At 37.8% G+C, this 12,742-nt stretch overlaps 1 protein-coding gene across 1 annotated transcript in view; it reads left to right on the forward strand.

Moving 5' to 3' along the window:
• EYS (EGF-like photoreceptor maintenance factor) overlaps window positions 1-12,742 on the forward strand; it is a 178,283-nt gene that overhangs the window by 145,255 nt on the left and 20,286 nt on the right. Inside the window, 2 exon segments of the mRNA XM_081530870.1 lie at window positions 215-402; window positions 1,626-1,738. Of these exon segments, the coding sequence (XP_081386996.1) occupies window positions 215-402; window positions 1,626-1,738 (301 nt within the window).

A 12,742-nucleotide genomic window follows, 5' to 3' on the forward strand; every position in this document is an offset into this window, starting at 1 on the left:
CTGTTGGTGGTTCAATAGCTGTATATACTAGCAAATTTATTGGATTATCTATTTGCAATGTTTGAATTCTATGAAGCATAAATTATATCTTGATGAATGTGTTTCAGAAGATTTTGTGAGCTCTAGAGGCTTTCTTTGTGAAGTTTTGCTACATGTTTATGTTCATGTTTTCTTTGTGTGTGTGTGTGTGTGTGTATGTGTGTGATCTTTTAAGTTCCATTCTGTAAGAAGTCACTGAAATATTGTGTTTCTCAGCCTTGTTGGAAAGGAACAATTAGTCAAAATAAAAGCTCAGCATACACCTGGAAATGCCCAAAAGGATTCCTCAGTCAAGACCGTGAAACTGATGTCAATGAGTGTTCAACAAAACCATGTCAGAATGTTACTGAATGCACTGATATTATAAAAGTAAATGTGAATCTAACATACAAAGAAATGGCTTTAAAATATATTTCAACATTACTAAACTGTTTGAAGAGTATGAATAAAGTTCTAATTAATGTATTGCAATTTTTAAATTCAGGAACATCAGAAAATCTACTTAACTTGGATATTTTCATTTTTCCCATTTTAAATATAAACCCCAATCTCAAAAACACACTTCAATTTCATTTTATATTATTCTGACAGAATCTTCCCTTATGAACAATGTGTTTTCATAAAGTTTTCATTTTTAGTTATTTAAAAACATTTTCTTCATTATTCAGTTATTTTATATTGTTTTATATATATTTAACATTTTTATTTAATACTCAATTAAGACTAGAGAGTGATTTAGGAGTTCCCACAAATGACTATCTTCATTTTGGTAAAATTCATACCTGAATTCATAATATGAATTCCTATTCATACCTTAAGAACTTCCTCACCCACACGTGCAGTGGTTGATCCTGCAGCTGGAAGTATCAGCCAGAACCATAAATATAACTCTCCTGTATGGCTTGGCTTTATCATAGCATGATGGCTGGGTCCTAACCATCCTCAGATAACTAGACACTGTATGGCCTTTTTAAACCCAGTCTTAAAAGTCACAGAGTATAATTTCTCCATATTTTCAGCTTGCTTACACTCAACGGGAGAATTATAGGCCCCAACCCTCAATTAGGGGAATCTTGAAATAAGATAGTAGGAAGAGTCGGAGAAGACAATGGCACCCCACTCCAGTACTCTTGCCTGGAGAATCCCATGGACGGAGGGGCCAGGTATGCTTAAGTCCATGGGGTCGCGAAGAGTTGGACACGACTGAGCGACTTCACTCTCACTTTTCACTTTCATGCATTGGAGAAGGAAATGGCAACCCACTCCAGTGTTCTTGCCTGGAGAATCCCAGTGATGGGGGAGCCTGGTGGGCTGCCGTCTGTGGGGTCGCACAGAGTCGGACACGACTGAAGCAACTTAGCAGCAGCAGCAGCAGCAGCAGCAGCAGCAGTAGGAAAAGTATGTAACGTAGAAAATAATGTTGGGATATTTTGGAAAATAGAATCTTCTACATTAGTGCACTGAGAACTTCTATTACATATTTATGAAAATAGTGTCTACCACTCCACTCCTCACTTAAGAATCCTTTTGTTATATTTGAGATATATACAGTTTTTGTTTAAAAAATAATTTTCAATTTTTTTCACATGTGTATGTGTTCACCAGTAGCTACAAGCTAGTTTCATAAGCAACTTCAGACACCACAGGAGTCTTTTCCTTGCAAGACTAATGCCACAAGCATAAAATATGAAAAAAGATTATGATAGCATGTACTATTAACTAAATTACTACTTTTAAACAAAAATACATGAATTTTAAATCCTGTTGACAAAGATAAAACAATGTTTTGTTTTAGGCTTAACATTTTAGTGGCTTATAATATTTCCAGTTAAAGTAGAAAACTCTTAACATGTTTTTAAATTGTTGTGAAACTGGTTTTAAATAAATACTTGAGAAATTCTCAATCATTATTTGGGCGTAAGTCCTAAAATGTCTATTTTGTTTTATAATGAGGATTTTTGGATAGCTGAATGCTTGTGGATGTGTCTGGTGATGAAAGTAAAATCTGATGCTTTAATAAACAGTATTGTATAGGAACCTAGAATGTTAGGTCTATGAATCAAGGTAAATAGGACGTAGTCAAGCAGCAAATGACAAAAATAAACATTGACATCTTAGGAATTGGTGAACTAAAATGACCAGGAATAGGTGAATTTAATTCAGATGACCATTTTAGGTACTACTGTGGGCAAGAATCACACAGAAGAAATGGAGTAGGCCTCATGGTCAAAAGAGTCCGAAATGCCGTTCTTGGAACCTCAAAAAGGACATAATATTCCTTCATTTCCAAGGAAAACTAGTCAATATCACAGTAATCCAAGTCTACATCTCAACCACTTATGCTGAAGAAGCTGAAGCTGATCAGTTTTATGAAGACCTACTATACCTCCTAGAACTAACACCAAAACAAAAGATGTACTATTCATCATAGTGGATTGGAATGCAGAAGTAGGAAGTCAAGAGATACCTGGAATAACAGGCAAGTTTGGCCTTGGAGTACAGAATGAAGCAGGGCAAGGCTAACAGAATTCTGCCAAGAGAACAAACTGATCATACCAAACACATTTTCTCAACAACACAAGAGATGCCTTTATACACAGACATCACCAAATGCTCAATATCAAAATCAGATTGATTACATTCTGTATAGCCAAAGATGGAAAAGCTGTATACCATCAGCAAAAACAAGAGCTGAGGTTGACTGTGTCTCAGATCGTCAACTGGTTATAGAAAAATTCAGGCTTAAACTGAAAAAGCAGTAAAACCAATTGTCCAGTCTGGTACAATGAAAAAAAAAACAAAAGAAAAAAAAACCTTATGGTTATACAGTCAAATTGACAAACAGGACAAATAGATTCAAGGTATTAGATCTAGTAAACAGAGTGCTTGAAGAACTATAGACAGAGGTTCATTATATTGTACAGGAGGCAGTGAACAAAACCATCCCAAAGAAAAAGAAATGCAAGAAGGCAAAGTGGTTTTCTGAGGAGGTTTAACAAACAGCTGAGGAAAAAAGAGAAGTGAAAACCAAGGGAGAAAGGGAGAGATATACCCAACTGAGTGCAGAGTTCCAGAGAAAAGCAAAGAGAGATAAGAAGGCTTTCTTCAATGAATAATGCAAATAAATAGAGGAAAACAACAGAAAGGGAAACACTAGAGATCTCTTCAAGAAAATTGGAGATATCAAAGGAATATTTCATGCAAAGATGGGCACAATAAAGGACAGAAACAGTAAAGACCTAATAGAAGCAGAAGAGATCAAGAAAGGATTGCAAGAATACACAGAAAAAAACTGTACAAAAAAGATCTTAATGACCTGGATAACTAAAATGGTGTGGTCACTCACCCAGAGTCAGACATTCTGGAGTGTGAAGTCAAGTGGGCCTTAGGAAGCACTCCTGCCAATAAAGCTAGTGGAGGTGATGGAATCCTATCAGAGCTATTTAAAATCTTAAAAGATGATGCTATTAAAGTGCTGTACTCAATATGTCAGTAGATTTGGAAAATCCATAAGTGGTCACAGGACTGGAAAAGGTCAATATTCATCCCAATTCCCAAGAAAAGCAGCACTAAAGAATGTTCTAACTGATGGAAAATTGCACTCATCTCCCATGCTAGTAATGTTATACTAGAAATCCTTCAAGCTAGGCTTCAGCAGTATGTGAACAAATAACTTCCAGATGTTCAAGCTAGGTTTAATAAAGCAGAGGAACCAGAATTCAAATTGGCAACATTTTCTGGGACATAGAGAAAACAAGGGAATTCCAGAAAAAAAAACATCTATTTCTGTTTTATTGAGCATGCTTAAGTCTTTGACTCTGTGGAGCATAACAAACAGTGGAAAACTCTTGAAGAGATTGGAATAGAAAACCATCCTACCCGTCTCCCGAGAAACCTGTATACTGGTCAAGAAGCAACAATTAGAATCTTATATGGAACAACTGACTGGCTCAAAATTGAGACAGGAGTACCACAAGGTATTGTCACCCTGTTTGTTTAACTTACATGCAGAACACATTATGTGAAATGCCAGGCTGCATGAGTTGCAAGCTAGAATCAAGATTGCTAGGAGAAATATCAACAACCTCAGATACGGAGATGATACTACTCCAATGGCAGAAAATGAAAAGGAACTAAAGAGCCTCTTGATGACAGTGAAAGAAGAGAGTGAAAAAAAAAACCAGCTTAAAACTCAATGTTGAAAAAACTAGATCATGGCATCCTATCCCATTATTTCATGGCAAATGGAAGGGGGAAAGGTGGAAGAAGTGGCAGATTTCACTGCAGATAGGGACTGCAGCCATGAAATTAGAAGACAACTGCTTCTTGGCAGTAAATCTCTGACAAAAGTAGACAGTGTATTACAAAGCAAAGACATTACTTTGCTGACAAAGGTCTGTATAGTCAAGGGTATAATGTTTCCTCTAGTTATTTAAGGCCATGAAATTTTGACCGTAAAGAAGGCAGAGTGCCAAAGAATTGATGCTTTCAAGGAAGAGTGCCAAGAAGACCCTTCGGAGTCCCTTGGACAGCAATGAGATCAAACAAGTCAATCCTAGTGGAAATCAACCTTGAAGACTCATTGGAAGGACTGATACTGAAGTTGAAACTCCAGTACTTTGGTCACCTGATGAGAAAAGTTGACACCCTGGAAAACACCCTGATGTTGGGAAAGATTGAAAGCAGAAAGGGAAGAGGGCAACAGAGGATGAGATGGTTGGATGGCATCACCAATTCAACGGACATGAACTTGGGCAATCTCAGAGAGACGGTGAGGGATAGGGAGGCCTGGCAAGCTGCAGTCCATGGAGTTCCAAAGAATCAGACAAGACTTGGCCACTGAACACACACACATGCACAATGAAGAGAAAATTTAAGTACCTATAATATTATTTCTACTGTACACATACAATGTTATCATTATATTTTGAAATTATAGGCCCATTATCTCTTCTTCCAATCCACAGACCTCAGATGACAGTTTTTCTTTAGGATGTTTAAGTGAAGTTTTAGGAAACAGTTCTTTACTAAAGACTTGCTAAAAATTACTGATTTGTAAATAACATAAATGACCTTGTTATCTGAGCCTATTATATTAGACCATTTTAAATAGCTTTATAGATACTTTCCCACATCATTAAGAAGTACTATTTCTAGTCTTCACACTTGCTTGACTTTTATATGGTTGCTTAAAGTGAGATGTGTTGGGCATTACTGAAGGGCAGAAAACAGGCTCAATTTTTTTAGAATATTCATAAAAGTAGAAAATTGAAAGTTGCAATACAAGAAAACATTAAAAATGTATTGAAAATAAACTTGCACACAAATCACAGATGTATGCACATTTACAGATGTGCAGTGGACAATATTTTCATCAACGGGATCTAAATGCAAAGTTTCAAAAACATAGTAAGCTGTTAAAATTTGACATTTTCTAAAGAGAGTAAAGAGAAACCTCATCACTATGTCAAGTTCTTAAAAGATCCAATCCATCAAGTCAAATTCAGATATGAATTCAATCTTACATTAACTTACCAATAAATCCAACCATTATCCCTTTAACAAGATTGACCTTGCAATTTAAATTTCTAGTTTTGAGAATTATAGCGCTAGTATATTTATGAGTTAACTTAGATAAGTGATCAACTTTTAAAAATATGGATAACATTATATAAATATGGGCTTCTCTGGTGGTTCAGGTGGTAAAGAATCTACCTCCAATGCAGGAGAGCTGGGTTTGGTCCCTGGATTGGGAAGATCCCCTGGAGAAGGGAATAGCTACCCAGCCCAGTAATCTTGCTTGGGAAATCCCATGGACAGAGGAGTCTGGCAGGCTACAGTTCTGGGGTCACAAAGAGTAGGACACGACAGAGTAACACTTTCACTTTCATATAAAGATTGGCAATTATGCATTTCTATATGTTTATTTTATTTTTTATCAAATATAATGCTTTGTTAACTTATTAGTGTACATATTCTAGTTGTCTAGAAGGACTGTTTTAAACTTTATCATCAATTGGAAAACCAGGGAGCTAGAGACATTGTCATTCTTCAGTTTATTGGAATATTATTAATTAATGTACATAATTTTAAAATAATGGAGCTTGTTGAATGCTTTGTAAAGCACGATATAGATAAGATGAACGTTCAGTTCAGTTCAGTCACTCAGTCGTGTCTGACTCTTTAGGAGCCCATGAGCTGCAGCAGGCCAGGCCTCCTTGTCCATCACCAACTTCTGGAGTTTACTCAAACTCACGTCCATTGAGTCGGTGATGCCATCCAACCATCTCATCCTCTGTAGTCCCCTTCTCTTCCTGCCCTCAATCTTTCACAGCATCAGGGTCTTTTCAAATGAGTCAGCTCTTCGCATGAGGTGGCCAAAGTATTGGAGTTTCAGCTTCAACATCAGTCCTTCCAATGAACACCCAGAACCGATCTCATTTAGGATGGACTGTTTGAATCTCCTTGCAGGCCAAGGGACTCTCAAGAGTCTTCTCCGACAACACAGTTCAAAAGCATCAATTCTTCAGTGCTCAGCTTTCTTTACAGTCCAACTCTCACATCCATACATGACTACTGGAAAAACCATAGCCTTGACTAGATGGACATTTGTTGACAAAGTAATGTCTCTGCTTTTTAATATGCTGTCTAGGTTGATCATAACTTTCCCTGCAAGAAGTAAGCATCTTTTCATTTCATGGTTGCAATCACCATCTGCAATGATTTTGGAATCCCACAAAATAAATTCAGCCACTGTTTTCACTGTTTCCCCATCTATTTGCCATGAAGTGATAGGACCAGATGCCATGATCTTTGTTTCTGAATGAGCTTTAAGCCAACTTTTTCACTCTCCTCTTTCACTTTCATCAATAAACTCTTTAGTTCTACTTCACTTTCTGCCATAAGGGTGGTGTCATCTGCATTTCTGAGGTTATTGATATTTCTCCCGGCAATCTTGATTCCAGCTTGTGCTTCATCCAACCCAGCGTTTCTCATGAAGTTCAATAAGCAGGGTGACGATATAGAGCCTTGACATACTCCTTTTCCTATTTGGAACCAGTCTGTTGTTCCATGTCCAGTTCTAACTGTTGCTTCCTGACCTGCATACAGGTTTCTCAAGAGTTAGATCAGGTGGTTTGGTATTCCCACCTCTTTCAGAATTTTCCAAAATTTATTGTGATCCACACAGTCAAAGGCTTTGGCATAGTCAATAAAGCAGAAATAGTTGCTTTTCTGGAACTCTCTTGCTTTTTCGATGATCCAGCATATGATAGCAATTTGATCTCTGGTTCCTCTGCCTTTTCAAAAACCACCTTGAACATCTGGAAGTTCACAGTTCACGTATTGCTGAAGCCTGACTTGGAGAATTTTAAGCATTACTTTACTAGCATGTGAGATGAGTGCAATTGTGCGATAGTTTGAGCATTCTTTGGCATTGCCTTTCTTTGGGAATGGAATGAAAACTGACCTTTTCCAGTCCTGTGGTCACTGCTGAATTTTCCATATTTGCTGGTATATTGAGTGCAGCACTTTCACAGCGTCATCTTTCAGGATTTGAAATAGCTCAACTGGAATTCCATCGCCTCCACTAGCTTTTTTCAGAGTGATGCTTCCGAAGGCCCACTTGACTTCACATTCCAGGATGTCTGGCTCTAGGTGAGTGATCACACCATTGTGATTGTCTGGGTCGTGAAGAACTTTTTTGTGCAGGTCTTCTGTGTATTCTTGCCACCTCTTCTTAATATCTTCTGCTTCTGTTAGGTCCATACCATTTCTGTCCTTTCTCAAGCCCATCTTTGCATGAAATGTTCCCTTGGTATCTCTAATTTGCTTGAAAAGATGTCTTGTCTTTCTCATTCTATTGTTTTCTTCTATTTCTTTGCATTGATCACTGAGGAAGGTTTTCTTATCTCTCGGTATCTCTCCTCATCTCTCCTTATCTCTCCTCATCTCTCCTTATCTCTCCTTATCTGTCCTTGCTATTAAATGAGCTAATTTAGTAACTGTTTTAAGAAACACATAAGCAAATCATTTATCTTATATACATATTTTTATTTCTCTATTCTTTTAAAATATTGAGTGCAGCACTTTCACAGCATCTTTTGGGATTTGAAATAGCTCAACTGGAATTCCATAACCTCCACTAGCTGTGTTTGTAGTGATGTTTCCAAAGGCCCACTTGACTTCACATTCCAGGATGTCTGGCTCTAGGTAACTGGATTTGGTAGCCATTACCTTCTCCAGGAGATCTTCCTAAGCCAGGGATCTAACCCAAATCTCCTGCTCTGTAGGCAGATACTTTACTATCTAAGCCACCAAGGAAGCATTCATTGGATCATAGGGAAAGCAAGGGAATTCCAGAAAAAAAAAAAAAACTGCTTCCTTGACTATGCTAAGTCTTTGTGTGTATCATAACAAACTGTGGAAAATTCTTAAAAAGCTGAGGATAACAGATCACCTTACCTGTCTCCTGAAAAACCTGTATACAGGTCAAGAAAAAACAGTTATGACCCAGAAATCCCACTGCTGGGCATACACACCGAGGAAACCAGAATTGAAAGAGACATGTGTACCCCGATGTTCATCGCAGCACTGTTTATAATAGCCAGGACATGGAAGCAGCCTAGATGCCCATCAGCAGACAAATGGATAAGGAAGCTGTGGTACATATACACAATGGAATATTACTCAGCCATTAAAAAGAAAACAGTCAAATCAGTTCTAATGAGGTGGGTGAAACTGGAGCTTATTATACAGAGTGAAGTAAGCCAGAAAGAAAAACACCAATACAGTTTACTAACACATATATATGGTATTTAGTCAATCGGTAAAGATAACCCTGTGTGCGAGACATCAAAAGAGACACAGATAAATAGAACAGTGTTATGGACTCTATGGGAGAGGGAGAAGGCGGGATGATATGGGAGAATGGCATTGAAGCATGTAAATTATCATATGTGAAACAAATCGCCAGTTCAGTTTCAATGCATGATACAGGGTGCTCGGGGCTGGAGCACCAGGATGACCAGGAGGGATGGGGTGGGGAGGGAGGTGGAAGGGGGTTTCTGGAAGGGGAACACATGTACACCCATGGTGGATTCATGTCACTGTATGGCAAAACAAATACAATATTGTAAAGTTAAAAAATAGAAAATAATTAAAAAAAAAAAAAAGAACTGGACTTGGAACAACAAACTGGTTCAAACTTGGGAAAAGAGTGCGACAAGACTGTGTATTGTCATCCTGCTTATTTAACATATATACAGAATACATCATGAGCAATGCTGGTGGCATTGATCACAAGCTGGAATCAATATTGTCAAGAGAAATAACAATAATCAGATATGCAGATGACACCACCCTTATGGCATAAAGTGAAGAGGAACTAAAGAGTTTCTTGATGAGTGTGAAAGAAGAGAGTGAAAAAGCTGGCTTAAAGCTCAACATTCAAAAAAAAAACAAAGTTCATGGCATCCTGTCCCATTACTTCATGGCAAACAGAAGGGCAAAAAGTCAAAGAAGTGACAGATTTTATTTTCTTGGGCTCCAATAGCACTGCAGATGGTTACTGCAATAATGAAATTAAAGGACACTTGTTCCTTGGAAGAAAAGCTATGACAAACCTAGACAGCCTATTAAAAAGCAGATATATCATTTTGCCAACAAAGATCCATATAGTCCAAGCTATACTTTTCCAGTAGTCATACATGGATGTGAGAGTTGGACTATAAAGAAGGCTAAGCCCCAAAGAATCCATCCTTTTGAACTGTGGTGCTGGAGAAGACTTTTGAGAGTCCTTTGGACTGCAAGGAGATCAAATCAGTCAATTCTAAAGGAAATCAACCCTGGATATTCATTGAAAGACTGATACTGAAGCTGAAACTCCAGCACTTTGGGCACCTAATGTGAAGAACCAGCTCATTGGAAAATATCCTGATGCTGGGAAAGATTGAAGGCAAAGGGAGAAGTTGATGGTAGAGGATGAGATGGTTAGATAGTATCACTGACTCAATGGACATGAATTTGAGCAAATTCCATGAGATAGTGAAGACAGGAGATCCTGGTATGCTGTAGTCTATGGGGTCACAAAGTCACACACGAATTAGCTACTGAAAAACAAATGGCTACTTGGACCACAAACAACCCAGTAAAAGAAAGTAGTTGATTTTTACTGGTTACTACAAATTGGGGCTGGTGGTGCACAGGTGGTATGGGATGGAAAAAGACTTCCTTGGTGGTCTGGTGGTTGAGACTCCATACTTCCACTGCAGGAGATGTGAGTTTGGCTTTGATCCCTGGTCAGAGAACTAAGATCCTGCATGTTGCACAACATGATCAAAATAAATAATAATAATTGAAATTTTGGAGTCATTGGACAGGTAGAAAACAGCTTTGGTTATTCTTTGAAGTTACTGAGGGATGTTTTGATTGAAAGTGTTAATAATTTAAAAATAAGATGAGTTTATGAGCTACAGTAATTGCAGAAAATGAAAGAAGTTACTTATAAGAAAACTTTAAGAGTTTCTCTTAATACTGAAAATCTCTTCTACAGCAGTCCAAAAGAGAAACATTAAACAGACAACTTGCCCGTCCCTCGAGAAACTTACATTCAGGTAGGTAGATGCTGCTTTGAGAAATCGTTTTGACTCCTTTTCCTTGATTGGGATAGTCTTGAATGATCCAAGGGAAGAAATTAAGACACCTGCTAGGAAGTTACTTATATAGACTAGAGATGTTGGTGACTGCCACTGCTACCAGGAAGATATATGATGAGGGTTTTAAGTACCTGATTTGGAGTACTTTTCTAAAGAAGATCCAGTGTTTTGATAAAGGACTAGATGTGAATCAAGAGATAAAAATAAGGCTAAGTAACTCTAAGCTTTTGGTTCCATTGCAAAGTTGGAATATAATTTCCTAACATGAGAAAATATGCAAAAAGAGAAGCATGGTTGGGAAGGGTAGAGTTTGCATGTTAGTTGTGATGCCTAATGCAGGCAAGAATAAGTGTGAGGTGGGAATTCAGGTGTGTCAGTTTCCATCCTAGAGGATACTCTGGGCTTCTTATGTACATCTCAAAGCCAGAAACATAGTAATGCCATTTAAAACTGGGAAACTAAGTGAGATTATCTTGGTATGAGTCTATATCGGGAAATGAGAGTACTTCACACTGATACTTTGGGCACTCTTATATTTAAGGGTAATTAAATGATAGGAATATAAAACTGAAAATTAGGAGTCAGTGAGTTGAGTCATAAACATTATCATGGACACTATAAAGTACTTTAAGAATACTAAGTCAATGCTACACTATCTCAAAATACGTGACTAGATATATTTAGAGAAAAATGAGTTGATTTTTGCAGAAGGAAATTGAAAATGATGATTTCCTTGGAAAGAACAGTTTGACAGAATGATGAGAAAAAATATTAATTATGCTCAGAATGGAAGGAAAAAAAATGGGCATTTCCTATAATTGAGTGGCGGCTAAAGGAAGTTTAAAATATATCACTTATAAATAGTAGAAAAGATAGGATGGGATATAGTAGGAGTTGGCTTAGCTAGGATGAGAGCTATCACATCAATTATAATAGGAGGAAAAGTAGAATATTTGTATCAGTTTAAATGTTTTGAACATGTGGTGTTCAATCATTTGGAAAGTGCCTTCCATTTGTTTTTATTTCCCAAGCAAAATAAGAACTAAAGTGAGATGAAAAGATATAAAATAGTTATCCATATGAATGGGAAGGAAATAGAGTATATTACTGAGATGCAATAACAGACGTATCCTTGAAGTTAATGAAACGAATTTAAAGTGAGTTCAGTCTGCAGTAAAGTGTAGCATGCTCAAACTGTGTGTAGTTACTCATATGCTCACATGAAATAGCTTGTATGTTGAATTAAACTACAGCTGGGTCTTCACCAGGCTGCAATAATGGAGGGAAAAAGACAAGTGATTTGAAGGTATATGCAACAAGTCAGTATAGAAATGGACCATGTCATCTAATTCAGTAAGTAAAGAAGTGAATATATAAAGGGACGAGAAGATATTGAAGAGTTGGTAGGCCAATGGATTGTGGGGTTTAAGAATTGCCTTCAGTGTACTAAAAGGATTGAGCTGAAAAAGAGAATGAGTCTGTCAATGGAAGTACCATGATGTTTGAAATTAAGATTGTGGAGGGAATGTCACTAGGTATGATGTATGGTGGAGAAGGCAATGGCACCCCACTCCAGTACTCTTGCCTGGAAAATCCCATGGACGGAAGAGCCTGGTGGGCTACAGTCCATGGGGTCGCACAGAGTTGGACACGACTGAGCGACCTCACTTTCACTTTTCCCTTTCATGCACTGGAGAAGGAAATGGCAACTCCCTCCAGTATTCTTGCCTGGAGAATCCCAGGGACGGGGGTGCCTGGGGGGCTGCCGTCTATGGGATCGCACAGAGTCAGACACGACTGAAGCAACTTAACAGCAGCCGCAGCAGCATCATGTATGGTATGTAGAATACTGCAGTGGGAGTAGTTTGGAAAGTTAGGATGAAATTCAGATCTTGAGTCAAAATGGCCTCCTCCTCTGAGAAGTGAACTATGCAGATGTTGAAATAACTCAGTAAAATCAGGATTGTATCAGAGAAAAAATATATGATAGTCCAGGTGACAAATGCTGAAAAACTAGAATGAGAGGGAATCCCCAGGAGAGTTAGCTG

The sequence above is a fragment of the Giraffa tippelskirchi genome, chromosome 9 (assembly GCF_054371585.1).
Source record: "Giraffa tippelskirchi isolate mGirTip1 chromosome 9, T2T-mGirTip1v1.2.pri, whole genome shotgun sequence".
Taxonomy (NCBI): domain Eukaryota; kingdom Metazoa; phylum Chordata; class Mammalia; order Artiodactyla; family Giraffidae; genus Giraffa; species Giraffa tippelskirchi.